Source organism: Camelina sativa, chromosome 9 (genome assembly GCF_000633955.1).
Source record: "Camelina sativa cultivar DH55 chromosome 9, Cs, whole genome shotgun sequence".
NCBI lineage: Eukaryota > Viridiplantae > Streptophyta > Magnoliopsida > Brassicales > Brassicaceae > Camelina > Camelina sativa.
The window spans coordinates 3,878,300-3,895,929 of record NC_025693.1 but is presented as its reverse complement, the minus strand read 5'-3'; the positions used below and the strand labels follow the sequence as shown (position 1 = coordinate 3,895,929).

General features: G+C 33.4%; 3 protein-coding genes across 4 annotated transcripts; 1 reads left to right on the top strand and 2 right to left on the bottom strand.

The window, feature by feature from the left end:
- LOC104710403 (protein terminal ear1 homolog) lies at window positions 3,775–6,795 on the bottom strand. Its single transcript, XM_010426983.2, has 5 exons — window positions 5,944–6,795; window positions 5,151–5,694; window positions 4,584–4,721; window positions 4,354–4,495; window positions 3,775–4,144 (listed from the first exon to the last, which is right to left on the bottom strand). Exons 1-5 carry the CDS (start codon window positions 6,665–6,667, stop codon window positions 3,842–3,844), a joined length of 1,851 nt encoding a protein of 616 aa, XP_010425285.1. The 5' UTR covers window positions 6,668–6,795; the 3' UTR covers window positions 3,775–3,841.
- Window positions 13,309–15,374, bottom strand: LOC104710402 (D-cysteine desulfhydrase 2, mitochondrial). 2 transcript variants are annotated; one of them, XM_010426982.2, is made up of 7 exons: window positions 15,242–15,374; window positions 14,817–15,125; window positions 14,688–14,730; window positions 14,275–14,604; window positions 14,045–14,174; window positions 13,766–13,936; window positions 13,310–13,663 (listed from the first exon to the last, which is right to left on the bottom strand). In XM_010426982.2, exons 1-7 carry the CDS (start codon window positions 15,317–15,319, stop codon window positions 13,438–13,440), a joined length of 1,287 nt encoding a protein of 428 aa, XP_010425284.1. In that variant the 5' UTR covers window positions 15,320–15,374; the 3' UTR covers window positions 13,310–13,437. The 2 variants fall into 2 exon arrangements, with proteins under 2 accessions (XP_019085297.1, XP_010425284.1); XM_019229752.1 differs by lacking the exon at window positions 15,242–15,374 and having other exon boundaries at window positions 13,309–13,663; window positions 14,275–14,621.
- Window positions 15,637–16,863, top strand: LOC104714991 (putative F-box protein At2g19630). Its single transcript, XM_010432449.1, has one exon. It carries the CDS (start codon window positions 15,637–15,639, stop codon window positions 16,861–16,863), a length of 1,227 nt encoding a protein of 408 aa, XP_010430751.1.

Below are 17,630 nucleotides of genomic sequence, written 5' to 3'. Positions count from 1 at the left end.
AAAATGCAAGAAATTTATAAAATTAGTGTTTAACCTAAAGAAGAGAACATCAAAAGGTGGGATATTATTATCACTTGTTTCACCACATCGACTTCGTTTTTGCTGTTGTTTATTGAAAAACATGATGGTACTGATTCATAGACATAAGTGGGAAATCAAATAGAGGGGGATGCAGCCTGGAAGGAGAGCAGCCGACACGGTGGAATGGGATGGATTGGGAGAGACCAACATAAAATCCTCTGTTCTATATTTTATTAATTTTCTGAACTTTTGTAGTTTAATTGAATTACTTTGATTGAATAGCTTATGAGTGTACAAGTTTTTGTCTATATGCATTCTTAGACTGTTACGTCTTGATTTTTTTTTTCCAAAGAGGAATATGTGATTTGAAGCAAATATTACAAATCCATGTATTAAATGTGTTAGTAGGAAATAAGGCAATCAAGATTAACCCATTAAAAGGGAGGAAAGAAGGGGATCTTTTGAGGGAAAACGTGAGACCAAGATGCATGTAACTGTGGAAAGCATTATAGCCAAATATATATCTCTAAAAGTTGTAGCTGAAGAATGTGAGTTACTCTATACTAACCAATTAGGTTTGATTGGTCCGTCATATAAAACTCGGTTTTGTACATATCTAAAAGTGAGAGAAAAAAACATCCACAAGCATAAGTGAAATTTTATATATGGTTAAAAGTAATGTTCATAGTAAATCATTTGTATACAAACTCCACTTGGTTACAGCATCGGAATATTGATTGTGATTTGTGAATCAGTAATCTATGGAAAGAGAAATCGCGTATCAAAGTGAAGGGGAAACGAAACTCAATCCAGCCATCTACTCTGATCTCAATCTTCGACCTTCCTTCGACAAGTGGCATTTAGTATTTTCTCGATACAGTAAATAAACCAAGAGAGAAGCAGCCTCTATGTATTTTGATTGATAATGATCAACAACAAAGACAATTTCTAATAGCGAATAAAGAAAGGATACCAATATATAGTACCATATGGTCGGAGACAAACATAAATGAAATTTTATATATGGTTAAAAGTAATGTTCATAGTAAATCAAGCTCTAAAAAAGGCTCATTTTTGTGTGTGACAACATCAAATATAATAACATTGAAATGAATTTTTGGCTTTTTAATCAGCAGAAAACAATAGCAAGAAGTGAAAATGATCAAATTGATTGAGAAAAGAAAGAATTTAGGATGAATTACAAATGTTAAATTTCAATTTAGGATTTTACCTCCCCGTGCGGCAACGCACGGGTCGCTTTCCTAGTGTTGATAATAAGGTTTCAATTTTTGTTCGGTTCAGTCTGTAAAACAATTTTTTTTTTTTTTTTACCCAATTTATCCTTGTATTGATTTTAGGTTTTTCTTTTTTTTTTTTTTTTTNAACTGATTTTAGGTTTTTCATTACACAATTTATTCGGTATGTTCCAACTTCCAATCTTTTCCCCACCATTGTGATAGGACTTTTAGCAAAAATGGGCCGATAAATCAATCGAAGGCCCATTTGTTTATTTGTTCAATTTGGAGGATAACTTCTCATATTAGCCCTTCCCCTAATCGACCAAACATTGATTATTGTTAATCTTATGGCATAATCACAAATCAGAAAGAAAAAAACAAAAACTAAAGATTTGAGTTGATTAGAAAACATTTAAAACAAAAATTTAGGTAATGAAATTAGGGAAATATATGTGACTAAATAAATTTAAACATAGAGCTGTTAAAATTCTTGCCAGTTTACTATTTGCTCCGGAAACTTGAACATCTCTCACTAAATAATCTAAGAGAGTTCACCATTATGAAGCAAAAATAATTTCCCAATTCCTAAACCAAATCAATATCGAAATTTCTCAAACGCGATTAACCGATGGATAAAAAAACCAAAAAAATCGGTCAAAATTAGCCATCGGATCTTAGGTATTTTGTTTCATTCGAACGAATCCGAATTCGAAAAAAATCCCTATCGATCGGATTGAAGATTTTTTTATTATACGCTTACGGTGACACGCCCTTCAGAGTACGTAAAACCCTAAAACAAAGAATGCAACACCTTTTGAAAGCGATTTGATTTCTCAATGTAAAAAACAAATCAAAACTTGAAAATCAAACAGAAACTATGATGAAGAGTAAGAACAATTATGCTGACGGCTACGGAGATTGACTTTGAGATTATGAATTAGGAGTTAGAGGGACTTGCTTTTATAGAGAAAACATGAGTCAAAATTAAGATAATGGCATGAATGGGCCTTAACTTTTAGGTCCCTTTTGTTATTGGACCATTATCAACATTTTGGTCTAATTTGAATTTATGAGTCAAAAAGTTTGGGCCATTATTACTAAAATGTCCAGTTTTGTTACACGGATATCGGTATTTTTGGTTATTTATTTTAGTTTTATGTAAAAAAATTGAAAATTAGTTCACATGGTTTTAGAATTTTAGTTTACATAAAAATAAAATAAATAAATAAAATAGAACGGTTTTTCAAATTGGATTTTAGCTTTTGGTTTTTAGATTTTAGTTTTTGGTTTTAAATATTTGGTTTTTGGTTTCTGTTAAAATTAAAAATTAAAAAAGTTGAAAATAAAAATTGAGATATGAAAGGAAAAGAATCATGTAGAGAAGAAAATGAAAAACTAATATAATCTTATTGGTTTTTTATTTTCTTCTCTACGTGAAAATATATTAAATCTTTCAAAAACTAGATTCTTCATTTTTTAGAAAATCCAATTTTGTAAAATTTTGAAAGGCTGTAAAACTGTTTTTTAGAAAAACAAAAACTAAAATCTAGCCAAAAACTACTAAATATTCAGGGCCTCAGTGTTTTGAAATAAAAATAATCAATTTTATCTTTTTCCCCTCAGTGTTGAGAGACTGATAAAATAAATAATTTGATATTTTACTAAGTTCAAGTGTGACTTAAAAGTTAAAACTGATAGTGTGTGACTAATTAAGGTTTTAAACGTAGATTAATTGCTGTAAAATAATTGCTACAACATTTAAGCTTAAACCTTAATATAATTGTTTTTTAATCATATTAAAAACAATTATATTATCATTTTTAGTGGACCTTTAAACCCTACGAAAAGAATGTGATTTAGAAATGTTGTAAAAGCTTTCTGTACCAGTCGTCACATCATAAAATCTTTCAATTAATACCCTAGGAACGGGGTTTTAATGCTAACAGTGATTTAATGTTTTCAAAATCCTGAAGATAGACAAAACCCACTGAAAATTAAAACTAGAGACATCTCTAACATCAGAAAGATTAAAGTTGTAGTCAACGATCACAATCAACACTGCCATGCACCAAGTAAGGTGGATATCAAACCACGTGTCAGTGCCCCATGAATCAGAGGGAGATACAGAATGTGATCATCACTAGCACAGAGTCCTCTATTGTCTCTTTCACATGTCACTGAATAAGACAGCTAACACACTAGAACAAAGATAGTATTGCCTGAAATCCAACTTTTACCCTAGGTCAACCCAATTTTAGGTCCCTATCTAGATTTTCACTGTCTCTCATTTAAAATACGGAACATAAATCCAAATATCACTTTCTTTCTTTGAAGCTTTGAAGTAAAGAAAAAGAGAAGTAAAGAAAAAGAGGATTAAGATGTGACGTTTTACTACTTTTCATAAGTCATTATTAAATTCATGTTAATACCCAGAAGAACTTAGCGTGAGTAATTATTGATAACCAAAAAGATGTTTAGATTAAGACAAACAAAAACCAAAAGGGTACAAATTCTAACCAAGATCATGGCTACTTACATTTTTTTATATATATTATGATACACACAATACAAACAACATACACCTAGAAAGATGTTTCTCCTTCCACGGTAATACTCCGGCCTCCGTCTACGCTACTGCCGGAAAATCCATCTTCATGACTGTTATCATGGTCACTGTCACAACATGACCCACTCTCAGAGTGATCTTGACCGTCCATTTGCTCAATACAACTATGATTGAGTTTAATGCAGCCGTTAATGTTGATAGAGACAGGTTCTGGTAACTGCTTCCCATCTCGTGGCGGCGAGAAGACCACCGGAAGGTAAAGCTCAGCCTCGCATGGAAACTTCGAACTCTTGAAGTGTTCCTTTAGATCCTCTAGACCCTGTTATTGACCACCAAAAGTAACAAAATAAACACATTGTGACCAAATTATATAAAAAATTCAAGACTATGATTCAACTTATAGTTTAAGTTTTTGGATATGCAAAGATATTATGCAACTTCCATGCATTTGCAGAATAGGGTTAACTCGAGCATATTAACTTTATGTAGTTTGCGATTTCAAAACTCAGTAATACTGATATAATATACCTGAACTCTCGCATATGTGATTTGGCAAATCTTACGCGAATTAAAAACCTCCCAACGTTGATGATTAAACGCCTTGTAAAACCTCCAAGCTGCTTCCGGAGATGTCATGTTCACAAACCCATAACCAACATTGCACTTGTTGCTAATATACACAACAGAGAAAATAGTTAAGATTTTAGTTATAAATATAACCAATACTATACAATCAATGGATTTCAATGTTTGATTACTTGAAATCCATCGGGAGATACACGAAATCATAAGACGAAAAGGGCTGATGAAGAGCCTCATGTTCATGGTGCTCCTCAGCGATCGCTTTGTTGATGTGGATGCAATGCTTGTCCAGCATATCCAACAGTAGCTTTTGACTATATAAAACAAAAACATTGAATCTCATAAACAAAAGCCAATAGGAATCTGTAATATAAGAGTATCCGGGAAAATGTTAGTCAATTAAGGTATGATAAAACAAGAATATAACTAAAAGCTTGATGGAACATAACATTGGAGAATTTTATCTAGAATATAAACCTTTGAATATAGGATATATATATAGCACACGAATCCATGTGAATATTTTAATGAAAGATCTAAATCTTTAACCATCCTATAGTTTGAAAAAGCTTCCAACTTTAAATCCATATAATCACTTTATTGAGAGATTAGAAAATTTTTAGTTTTTCTAAACCATTTTAGTTTCCATGAGAATATTAGATAATACTTCTAACTTTAGATTATAAAAAGTAGTATTTAGTAATCTATTAATACTAAGTAAATTAGATTATATAAAGCCCAACCTGTACTTGTTTGGTATGTTCTTGATCATCAAAGTGGTACGTGGATCTCTGCAACTTGGATCTTCCATGGTTTCTTCACTGATAAGGAACTGACTTAGTTCCATGTTCTTCATCTGTCTTTTCTTCCCCCACTTAGCCATGTTCTTTCTCTTTGTCTCCGCGCATTCGGATTCCCCTCCTGGGGTCTTGTTATCGACGTCATCAATGATAGATAACGAACGCATAGAAGCATTAACATCAATAACACCATTAGTAGGGCTCACAATCTTGTTTTTATCTTTCATAAGAGTTACAGACTGCCTCAAATTAGGAGGATTTAGAATCGGTGGTGGTTGAAGCGGTTGAAACGGTAGCTGTGGTAGCCTAGATGACCTGAACCTGTTCTTAAGTCCACCTGGTCGACTAAATTCGATCACAACTTGCTTACCACCGATCTCTTCACCATTCATTCCATCTAACGCTCTCGCCGCATCTCTTACATCATAAAACTCAACGAACCTTTGATGTTTCTTGTACGGCGTCTCTCTCAACTCTTTGATCGGACCTGATACGAATATATTTTACATAAACAAACGGTCCAATATTATCTATATATTCAAAAGTTAAATGATGTTCATAACATGCAAACAATTATTCCATGATTCATGTAAATAATATTGTAATTTATATCATAGCCTAACATTATTAGTCTTTGAAAAATGTTTTAATTCCTGACATATCCACAAATCGAGGAAACAAACTAAATCTAATGCTAAAGTAAATCAAGACATAGAAACTAGAAAAAGAACCGTACCGTAAACTTGGAAAATCTGTCTGAGATCAATGGAAGAGACATCAGGGTCTAAGTTAAATATCACCAACGTTCCTTGGTTACACCCTCCGGGAACAGCACTAGTCGCCGGAACTACGAACTGAGCCCATACAGGTCTGCCGGAAACAAACCCACGCGCCAGTGAAGAAGATGAAGGTGAGCTTCCACCGCCGCCGCCGCCACCACTGAGTCTAGCTTGTTGCTGCATGTGTCTACCGCAAACATCACGAACCGCTCTTTTAGCGTCACGAATATCGTAGAAATGTACGGTCACGATTCCTTCTGAGATTCTCTCCATTTGCACGCCACGGACGTCGCCGAAGACCTCCAAGTCACGTCTCACCGTGGACTCGGTTACGTCACGCGGTACGCATATCAAAGAGAGCGACCGCGTCGGAGAATTTGACGGTATAGTAGGCCTTTGAGCTGCCGAAACGCCGCTGAAACACGGACGCAGTGGTGGTGGTTGTGGTGGAGGAGGAGAAGAGAACATCATCGGATGTGGTGGAAGATTAAAGAACGTGAAAACTCTTGGCTCCGACGGAGATAATCCGTACGAAGATGGAGGCAACGGCGGGGGATGCGGCGGCGGAGGAGGAGAAGTGTACGGAAAGTAAAAATGAGAAGAGATAGGGTTCAGTGGTATGAACTCTTGAGCACGAGGGTCTAAGTTTCCGGCGAACGGGAAAATTCTAGAGTCCTCCATGAATGCCGGAGAAATGATATTTTTCCGGCGAATGATGAAAGATTTCTTGAATCTTGATCGTGTGAGAGAGAGAGATACTGTAACGTCGTCTGTCTCTCTCTCTCTTTACTTCTCTACAGACAAGACAGTGGAAGAGAACAAATGTTTATTTTTATTTTATTTTTTATGTTGTAAGCATTTAAGTTTCTCGAAAATGACTGTTTTTTTAAATCGGATTTATTATTTATTACTATCGTTTTTGTGGAGGTTACGTTAATACCCCTACGCACTTTTTGGTGTAGGTTTTGGGTTCTTTGGTTTTACGAGGCGTATATATATTTGATTTGAGACAGATTAAAGTCCCTACGCGACACGAATACTGAGTACGTGGAAAATGTTCATCCTTCAAATTTTCGGTTTTGTAGTAGAATATTGAAACAGTATTGTATTATCGACAATGAAAAAATGGGTATGGTGATGATCTCGGGTGATTTTTGTGGGAGAGCCTTTTTGGACCTACCAGAGAGGTTACTATTTAGTAGTATTTTATTTTTGTCTTACTCTTGATTCGCAAAACGTTATATCGTTGTATTATTGTATACCATATTAACAGTGTACAGTACTACAGTTAAAACATATATTCTAGCTATGTAGACCCATGCAAGAGAAGTTTGAGATTTAATGTCAATGTTTTATATCAATTTAACTATCTATTCTAATAGAGTCTACACATCTCCACAAGGCATAACACAAGCATGAATAGATATTGTTCCATGACCTACAGCTCTAGAGATTGAGGACAGAATTAATTTGTAGAGTCTACATATCTCGGTTAAGCTATACTGGTTATTGTGTTTGATAAAATAAAAGAAAAAGCTATACTGGTTATTGTTGTTTTTAGTTTTATATAGTACTTGATTTAATTGAATGAAAAATAAACAATAACAAAAACTTTTCTCTTTCATCTCTATCTATCTTTATGGGAAAACCTAATATGGTATCAGAATTTAATCTAGATTATCAACAAGATCTTAAAAGTTCTAAAAAGACATTTGGAACTTAACAGTTTTTCATATTCTTGCTTGGGAGCTTTCTAAAATGGAGGCCTAGCTAGTCAATAATAATAGCTGGATTTGGTGGCAATGGCATTAGGTTTTATAAGAGTTTATTTGTTCTCCACTTATTATTTCTTAAACCCTCATTATTCTTATAACCGCCTTTTAGATACTGGCGTCCATGAAAATGAAGCTAAATTACTCATATATACTGCTCGCCTTCAGTTAGAACTTTTTTTCCCACAAGATCTTATCCTGATGTTCTTTTCTTTTATTTGTCCGAATTCTCGTCACATATCGAGTGCTAGTGATTGGAGTCGGATCCAAACCGAATTCATAAAGACCTATGAGTATAAGAAGAAAGACACTACAAAAGCTAATTTAGATTTAACGAAGGCTTTGAGTTGGTTCCCCCTCTCCTATTTATGTTTCTTTTAATACAGTACTAAACTTCTTATCAAAATATTTATATATATATTAGATTTCGAAAGTGACATTGGTATTTATCTGTTTTTTCTTTTCTGTTGTTATTTTCTGATATTTAGTGGAAAATGGGAATATAACTATAAAAAAATATTTCGATTTGATTCTGATTTTCTAAAAAAAAATGGAAGTCCGATGACAAAAGTGATTCACTTTTACCAGTATCCTTACTATGAGTCTATGACTACGAGTATATTTTAAATACCAAATACCAGTATAAATACTGTACATGGTGTGTGTGCGTGTTTTGATTTTGTTTGAACTTAGAACAAATGAAAAACAAATGAAATATCTCATATGTATAATATAAGTTTACAACGTACAATGTCTGATCTCCAAAATATCTTAAGTCGGCAATACTTTTACTCCAATCAGCTAGAGAGTCTTGAGTCTTAAGTCTTCAGTCTTCAGTCTTAAGGATGGATACATTGTTTTCGTGAGTCCAAGGTTACATAACAAAGTCACATTAAACTTGAAATCTTTTTATAATAAGTTTACAAAAAGGTTATATGATACAATCAGAATGAAAGATCTTTAAAAGGAATACTATTTTTTAATGTGGCTATTAGTAAAGGTAGTGAAGAAAGTGTTTGTTAAACACGAAGTAGTGACCCAAACGCACGTGCACATGAAAATTCTCGGTTCGAGAAGAAGACTCCCCAAAACCAACGACCAAAAACCATAATCTTGGTTTGCGTTTTTTTTTTTTTTTTTTCATTTTCCTCAGATAATCAATCATAAAACAAATATTTTACTTAATACCACTTCTTGCCTACCACGTTTGCTTCTGTTTTTCGCATTTTCTTAAACTAAAACATATTTTAAATTTCTTATTTGGTGTATAAGTATGATTCGTTTTGGTAACCGTACATGGAATACCACCAATTTTACTCATGGCCAAAATAATAAGAAATATTTCATCCACTCGTTGGTTTTCGTTTAATGATTTCATTATTCTATTATGATTTCTGAATATAATAGCGGTAGATATTTTATTTGAACTGTGAAACTAAGTCATATTGACCGAACCTCTAAACATGAAAATATTCGATTAGAGTTTCGTAGTTCTGTAATTGTAGTTTTTATTAGAAATGGACTAGCCAAATCAAAAACTGTAACTAGACTATTATCCTTTTGAATTTATCTACTCAAGTTCGATTTTATATCTTTTATAAAGAATTTCATTGGATCACATATTACTTACCAATCAACTATCAGATATCATATAATACTAATTGTAAAACACAACCAAACCAAACTCTAACCGAGCGACATCTCAGTATAACCAAATTGAAGTTCGGTACGATAGTTCAATGGTTGGTTTGCTAAACTGAACCCATCAAAGCAAAAATAAACTGAAGTGCCCACTCTTTACGTTGCCTGAAAAAAACAAGAGAAACCATTGAAGATACAAAGTAACAATCTTTAGATTTCTGGCTCTACGTCAAACTGTATATTCCGGTCGTAGAAAACAAGCAGATGATCAGATGAGGATAGAAAGTGACCCGTTGTTAGGTAATTTGACTTTTACGTCTTACAAAGTTACATATTTGTTCGATTCTATAATATCAGCTGGTATAATAATTAATATTGAACAGTGTTCAAGAAAGCGCTAGGCGGTATTTGGGCGGTGATCCAGCGCCTAGCGCCTAGAACGCCTAATCGGGGCCTAGATGATTTTTAGGCGGGTTAGGCGTTTACAACATAAAACATTATATATATAAAATTATGTATAAATATATGTTAGAAAAATAAAAATAAATATAAATTATATACAAAATTAAGAAAAATATATTTATTTAAGTTATATTAACAACATATAAACATTTATAATTACGTATATAGATATAAAACTTAATAATTTAAATATATATAGTTAAAAATCAAAAATAAATATTAAAATTAAATTAATGTAATTTTAAGCGGTTTAGGCGGTTATGTAGACGCCTGCTGAGCGCCTAGCGCCTAGACGGCGCCTAGGCGGCCGCCTAGACCGCTTTTTTGAACACTGATATTGAATAACGCTGGGACTATATATGAAATGGTTTCGGCTTTTTTTTGTGTGTGTTTATGTTCTATTGGGCTTTTTAAATACCTAAAAATGTTCTAAGTTTCTTCTAGTATATATCACTTGTGTTCAACGGAAACATCTGAGAACAAATTTCGACCCATGACTCTACTTTATACAGATGACGAGCATTCTTGAAAACCTTCTAGATGTGTTCGGAGTACTTTGAATGGGAAGACTTCAATGCTTGCTTGGTTTACTTCTAAAAATTAAGTTGATGGCAGAAAATCTGAAATATTATGTGATGACCCAATCACTTGATCTTTTCAATCATTGTTCATTTTACGTTTTCAGCATGGTGACCCAATCACAAAAAAGGGTATGCCGTATGCATGTAAGCTAGCACTCCATCTCTTAAACCATTCATAAAGAAATTTGTTCTCCTTTTTGTGATATACTAGAATTAGAATCCATGACTACCAATTGCACCAAGAAAGTCGTCCTAGCCTCCTACGTGAATGGTGGTGATGGTGTAATTATACACTTTAATTTTTTTAGTAATTTATTGAATAAATTGATTATTAAATAGTTTATATTACATAAATATTCTTTTAAATAAGTATTTTTAAAAACTTGTACCAAATTTTTAAAATGTTTTGCTCAATTATTGTTTTATAGCTTTTTTAGTTTACTCAAAAAAAATTTCGCTGTCCAACAAATATAAGACGTTCGAAACCTATCATTTATTATATTATTAATTATTATCCGAGACGATTGATCCAAAACTAAAGACGTTATTCCGAAATGATTGATGAAGTCATATATTAAAATCATATAGGAAAAGGATTCAGCTATAATTGAGATAAAAACCTAATTTATATATATTTACAATTCACAATAATTAGTTTTTAATATATTAATATATATGTTAATTAACTATATACTGATAAATGATACATGATTAGAATTATATTAGTAAGTGAATAGATATTGAAAATAGTTAAATAATAACTTTATGTGAATTATTAATTTTAAAATGAGTACAAATTAAAAATCAAAATAGGAAATACGCTACATATCTTAAGATTAAGATGACAAGAAAAATATAAAACTATACGTCATGATGTTCATAATATAGGAATAATATATATGCTATACTAATATTCCAAAAAATTAAGAACGGAGACAATTTAGATGACAGAAGAATTAAATATTTCATCATATTTTAAGACAAAATATCATATCTTACATATATATATATATATATCATATCATATCTTACATATATGTATATATATATATATATCATACACACATGTTGAACCGTAATGATGTACATGTGTATGTTCATAAAATTAACATGTATCAGTTATTCCTATTAATGGGAAACCAAAAATTAATGTAATTTTCTTGCAAAAATACAAAAGTTGACGTATTTTTGAGAATTTTCTCTTTTTTTTTTTACTCAATGAAATAAAAATACTGTATTTTATATATCATAGTTATGTATATATGTTACATAGTCACAATTTATATTTGCTTATTTGCTAGCATTTTTGTTAATAATTTAGTTGTAAATCATTTTGCTTAAAGAAACTCCTTTAATTCACTATAAGATATTTAAACATTAAATTGATTTTTCTTATGTCCCTTTATTAAAAATTCTTGGCACGGCTCTGAAGTTTGCCAAAGCTTGAAGTGACTTGATGGTGTCAATAAAGGCACCATCGTTTCATATTAACACTAAGACTTTCTTGGTGCCTCTTGTGTGCAAATTTCTCGACAATCCAATATTCCTAATTATCCTAAAATCAGCAATATCATGAGGAACAGGGACACCCAAAGGCAGTTTCAGTTATTCATGGGAATCCAAAACTTATGTACTTTTTTTTTTGCAAAAATACAAAAGTTTGCGTATTTTGAACGTTTTCCCTTTCTTTGTTAGTCGATGTATCATTTTTAGTGTTTCTTTCCCTTCTTTGTTATTCGATTTATCATTTATCTAAATTATTTTTGTTTATACGTACATGCATTACAATTTTAAATATTCATAACACTTTTATATAAAATAGTCTATTTTATATCTATATTAACATTTTTAGAAGTACATTTTGGTTTATGCCCTTTAAGTTTTACTTATATATATATATATTTATTTTACAATTTTAATCCCTAAAACAATTACATAAATAACATTGCAGAGAAACTCAAATAATAAACTTTCTTAAATTGACCAACATTTGTTACATTTATTGCCAAAAAATCTTAACAACATCTATACATTCCGATTTTTCCAAAAACAACTCTACCCATTAAAGTTTTTAACCTATTAAATCTCCAAAACTATTTTTATAGATGCTAGAATCTCTCAAATTTAAATGATATACAACAGATTTTCCATAATAAAATTTACAATCTCCATAATAATATTAACATTAATAATTTTCCTAAACCGAAAATCCAATTATAAAATGTCACATTAAATATTTTGAAAAACCCCCCCATATAATTTGGTTTATTTTTTTATTTTTTGAGGAATTATCAAAAAAAAAATTCTATTAATTATCATAAACTATATATATTGACATGGAAAATTATAAACTATAAAAATATGCTAATTTGGTAAAACAATTAACATAATTAAACTTGATTAAAAAACTTATTTTGATTATTTTTTTTACACAAAAACTTATTTTGATTTTGGTGAGACGGGTTGGCATTAATCCAATATAGGGAGTTAAGTGGAATTGTTTTTTTTTTAAACACTTTTAGATGTGTACTAGGAGATAAATGTATTACTAGACTATACATATACCACACGGATTAAAACCTTGAAAACACTACAAAAATCCTATACTTTGAATACTTATATCAAATACCTATAAAATTTTATAGTTTTAAAATTAATAAAACAACAATAAAATAACAAATAAATACAATATAAATTTAAAATTTTTAAAATTAAAATATTATCCTCCAGTGTACCGCGGGTTAAATCCTAGTATCATTGTTATAATGTTATGTGTATATGTTATATTTGCTAGCATTTTTGTCAACAATTTATTTGTAAATCATTTTGCTTAAAACTTCTATTATTCATTATAAGATATTTAAACATTGAACTAAATTTTTTAATTAGAAATTCTATGAGGTTTGCTAAAACTGAACCCAAAGCAAAACAACTGGAGTTATACAATTACATCGACTGCTCAAGTCTTGGAAATTGTATCCTAATCTTTTGTATCCTAATCTTTCAAGTTAGTGAAGCAAGATTTGTATCTTTGAGCAAGACCAAACATCCCTAGAGTGCCTCCAGTGTGAAGCATCACTACAATGCTCGATTTCTCATCCTGCACAAGCTCTGCTGCTATCTCCCAAGCAGCTAAAGTATACATCGGATCCACTAAAACTCCCGTCTCCTGTGCAATTTTCTGACACATCTCCACTTCTCCTTCCAAGACTTTCCCAAATCTGCAAGAACAAAAGGAGATTGATAACTGATCTAAGAAGTACCCATCAAACCACTTTATCAAGCTTCAAACTTGGTGTGAAAGGAAGAAGTTGCATGCATACTTTCTCGGATGTTGACGATCTACCCATTTGATCATATGATTCATATCCAAGCTGCTGCAGAAGACCGATGCAGGAAACTGCCTCGTAAATTCTGCTATCAAGCGATCTTCATGTCTTTTGTAATTTTCGAGTGTATCAGCTAGCATCACAGCATTGATCTCCCATGGAAGCCTGAGAAGAATTTTTAAGTGGGATAGTAATCAAGATGCTAAAAGCTTAGGTACACGAGAAACATACAGACACAAAGTGTATCGATAAATCTTGTGAACAAAGCCTAACCCTAAACACATAGCTGCAACTCCTAAGCCCACAGTAGTTGTTCCAGTACCAGCATCAACTACAAATCTGACCGGCTTTGTCTTTCCGAGTAAATGATCTTGTGACAAGTACTGCACTAACCGAAACATACCTGCGTTGTGACAAAGCCCCTTGTTAAACGATAATCTTGGTCAGTTCTTCCACAATAATTTGGTCCACTACCTAAAACCATATCTAAAATCGATCTTTACCAAGTAATGCAAGAGCATCTCCAGCGCCTTCATTGACGATCAAAACCTTTCTACGAGAAGTTTTGGAACTCGACAGATCATCCATTTTTGCAACATCCGTAGCCTCAAGTCCCTCAACAATGTCTTTAACCCATAAGACAGAACCATCATCCCCAGCAACCAGATCCGCGTAAGTTCTCAGCATTTCCTCTCTATTGGCATACCTCGATCTTGGAACATACTGAACATTCCCATACATAGTTGAAACAAGATTATAACCAGTCAAAACCTCGGGCTGTTCTCCACGGAGTAGCAAATGTGATCTTAGACCTCTCTCGGCACATGAAACAGCTGCAAGATACAAACACCTGATTTCCAATTACAATAAAAAACTAATTCGATTTCAGTTCTCTACAAGATTCCAAAATATTTACCAACTGCAGCTGTATGTGCACTTTGACAACCTCCACATGTAACCTAATACACAACAAAAAAGTTCTAAGCTTTACAACAAAAAAAAGCCCAATTAAGTGAGAGATGTTGAAAGAGATCACATTTCTCACCACATCAGTGACTTTATAATCTTCAAGAAGTGGTAACAAAGCATCAAGCTTCCTAGCTTTGTTACCATTCACAAGAGGATGTAAAAGATCATCTCTCAGAATGTAAAAAGACGAATCTTGCTTTCTCTTTAACATCTCATCTCCGAGATGTGGACGAGTGTTGTTGGAAAAATAGAATTTTTCGATTCCTTTATCAGAAGAAACACTTATCTCCTGAATTGGAGATGCAGGACTCTGTAACCCCCATTTTCTATCGAGTAATCTCGACACAAACTCTCGTGACTCGTGCTCAGAAGAAATGGGTATTCTCTGAAAATCGAATTAACACACAGTGAAAACATTATCCCCAAAACGCAATTTGAAAAAAGTTCAGATTTTTAATTTTTATTTGATTTTGTGAAGACGCAGAGAACAGAGAGGATGACCTGAGAAGACGAGTGAAAGTGATGAAGGTTTGATTTTGCAATCACAGCGAAAAAGGTTGACCGTTGGACGACCTTCATCGACGCTCGCTACTCTCTGCAAAACTCTTCTTCTATCGGCTAAAAGAGAGTGTTCACGGAGAAGAAACGCATCATCCACGCGCGTATGATTCGCACGTGACTGGGTTTAGGGCCTGTTAAAAACATAAGGCCCATTTGTTATGGGCTACATTGTAAATTTATATAAGCACTACAAAAAAGTATAATAAAACTTACATTTCTCGAATTCAGTTACGATCTTTTCTGATCTCATCAAATTCCTCACTTGAGTGCTTTTGGTAAAAACTAAAACTAACTACGGGACGACTAGGGTTGAAGGCAGTGTTCTACTCTCCGCCATGAAAACACAGCGGCAGCACGACGACTCTGAGGAAGCTCTAACCATTTCCCGTCGCAATACACAATCTCCAAAAGGAAGAGCAAACTCAGAGCCGATCCCAACTGATATCATTTTCGAAATACTCTTGAAACTGTCGACGAAAACTATAGCGAGATGTCGCTGCGTAACGAAACTCTGGTACTCGGTACTTGTCCGTCGAGAGTTCACGGAGATGTTCTTGACCAGATCTTCAACTCGTCCGCAACTACTATCTTGCTGCGAGAAAAAAGGTGAGTTGTTCTTCTTCACAGCACCGCAGTTACAAAACCTAGATGAGAACTCGTCTCTTGTTGTGTCTCCTAGTTATCAGATGAAAGTTCCCTTTGAAGGTTTTGATACCTCTCAAATCTGTGGTCATGTCCGCGGTTTGGTCTGTCTTACACATCAGCGGGTCTTAAAGGGAAGGAAGGAAACTGTACCAATGATATGCAACCCCAGCACTGGACAAGCCTTACCTTTACCTAAAGTGAAGACGAGGAGGGTTAGTGTGAGAACCTTTTTTGTTTATGATCCCATTGGTAAACTATTCAAGTTATTGTCCATGACCTGGCCATGTTATGGTAACGGCGAGAAGAATTGTGATGAGTATCAGGTTCTGACGTTAGCTACTCAAACACTTTCTTGGAGAATGGTTGATTGTTGTACACCCCATCATCCTGCACACGATGGGATATGCATTGATGGTTGTTTGTATTATCAAGCTATGGTCGGTCTAGGTTCAGGGGTTTCTACTATAGTTTGCTTTGATGTTAGCTCTGAAACGTTTAGATTTGTTAAGAAAGCGAGGGGCATGGCCCTGTATGGTAATCCAGCTCTGGTAAACTATGAGGGTAGATTAGGTGCAATTCAGTCAGATGGGGCTTATGGAGACATTTATTGCCACACTAGAAGTCTTGAGTTGTGGGTTCTAGTAGACGCTGAGAAACATGAATGGTCGAAGCTTGTATATGCATTGCCTCCAATGTGGAAGAATGTTGTTGGACTGTCTGTGTTATACATTGTTGGAAGGACCAGTACAAATGATATTGTGTTGTCGCAGCGCTATACATCTGATGTTTTATACTACAATTCGGAGAGGAACACAATCATAAGAGTTAAATTACAAGGAATGGATGTGTTTAACCATCTTAGTAGAGTCCACACCTTTCTGAACCATGTGGAGGACGTGAAGCTTATGCAACTGTAACAGATCATGAGCTCTTTTAGTGTTCATGAGTAAGCCACCTTGTGACTTTTGTATTGATGAGTTCTTATGTTAGTCATCCATAGGTTAAAGACAACATCTAAGGTCTCTCAATCTCTCGCATGTTCCCTTTTTTTTATTTATGTAACAAGATATTTGTTATGCTACCTTGAATATGAGCAGAGTGGTTACTTTCATTTTTCTGTGTTTCCTATATTCTAGCATCTTATCTCCTTGATATGCATTTATAAAAGCTATCTCTTGTGGCTGATTCAGCAAGGGGATGCTAGATAGTCTTGTTATTGCGGACTCCTGAAATAATAATCCAAAATAGAGGATTCTAAAATTTGATATTCTGATACTTCATATAAATGGTCAAGACTTATATACATATTGACTCCTTTGTGGCAGAGTTTATTTGGTTGGACACATTCTCGCTTACGTTTTGTTGGAATGATTGGCACAGCTGAAATTGTGTTGTCAACGTACGATGCGTATTTCTACGTTTTCTGCTGTAGCATCGAGGAGAGAAAGACAATGTTAGGAGCGCAAAAATTGAATTGAGAAAATATGCGAATTATATTTAAATTAATGAAATCAGAAACGAATTCCAACAGCATAATATAAAGCAGTAAATAAATCACGGAGGCGAGATATGATATCTCTTTCCTTAATTCAATAAATCGGCCGTAAGTGCTTTTGGAAAATCACGACTTATGAATCCCAGGATACAACCGATCACGAACTATTACCGTAGCACACCAGTAATA

Bases quoted from the DNA above. Each gene is read 5' to 3' on its own strand.
- LOC104710403 (XM_010426983.2), bottom strand. From the start codon at position 6,667: ATGGAGGACTCTAGAATTTTCCCGTTCGCCGGAAACTTAGACCCTCGT. The intron at 5,695-5,943 runs GTACGGTTCTTT...TATTCGTATCAG, and splicing joins ACAGATTTTCCAAGTTTACG to GTCCGATCAAAGAGTTGAGA. The intron at 4,496-4,583 runs GTAATCAAACAT...TGTGTATATTAG, and splicing joins TATCTCCCGATGGATTTCAA to CAACAAGTGCAATGTTGGTT.
- LOC104714991 (XM_010432449.1), top strand. From the start codon at position 15,637: ATGAAAACACAGCGGCAGCACGACGACTCTGAGGAAGCTCTAACCATT.
- LOC104710402 (XM_010426982.2), bottom strand. From the start codon at position 15,319: ATGAAGGTCGTCCAACGGTCAACCTTTTTCGCTGTGATTGCAAAATCA. The intron at 14,731-14,816 runs GTGAGAAATGTG...GTTGTGTATTAG, and splicing joins ATTATAAAGTCACTGATGTG to GTTACATGTGGAGGTTGTCA. The intron at 13,937-14,044 runs GTTAGGCTTTGT...AATTCTTCTCAG, and splicing joins GTTGCAGCTATGTGTTTAGG to GCTTCCATGGGAGATCAATG.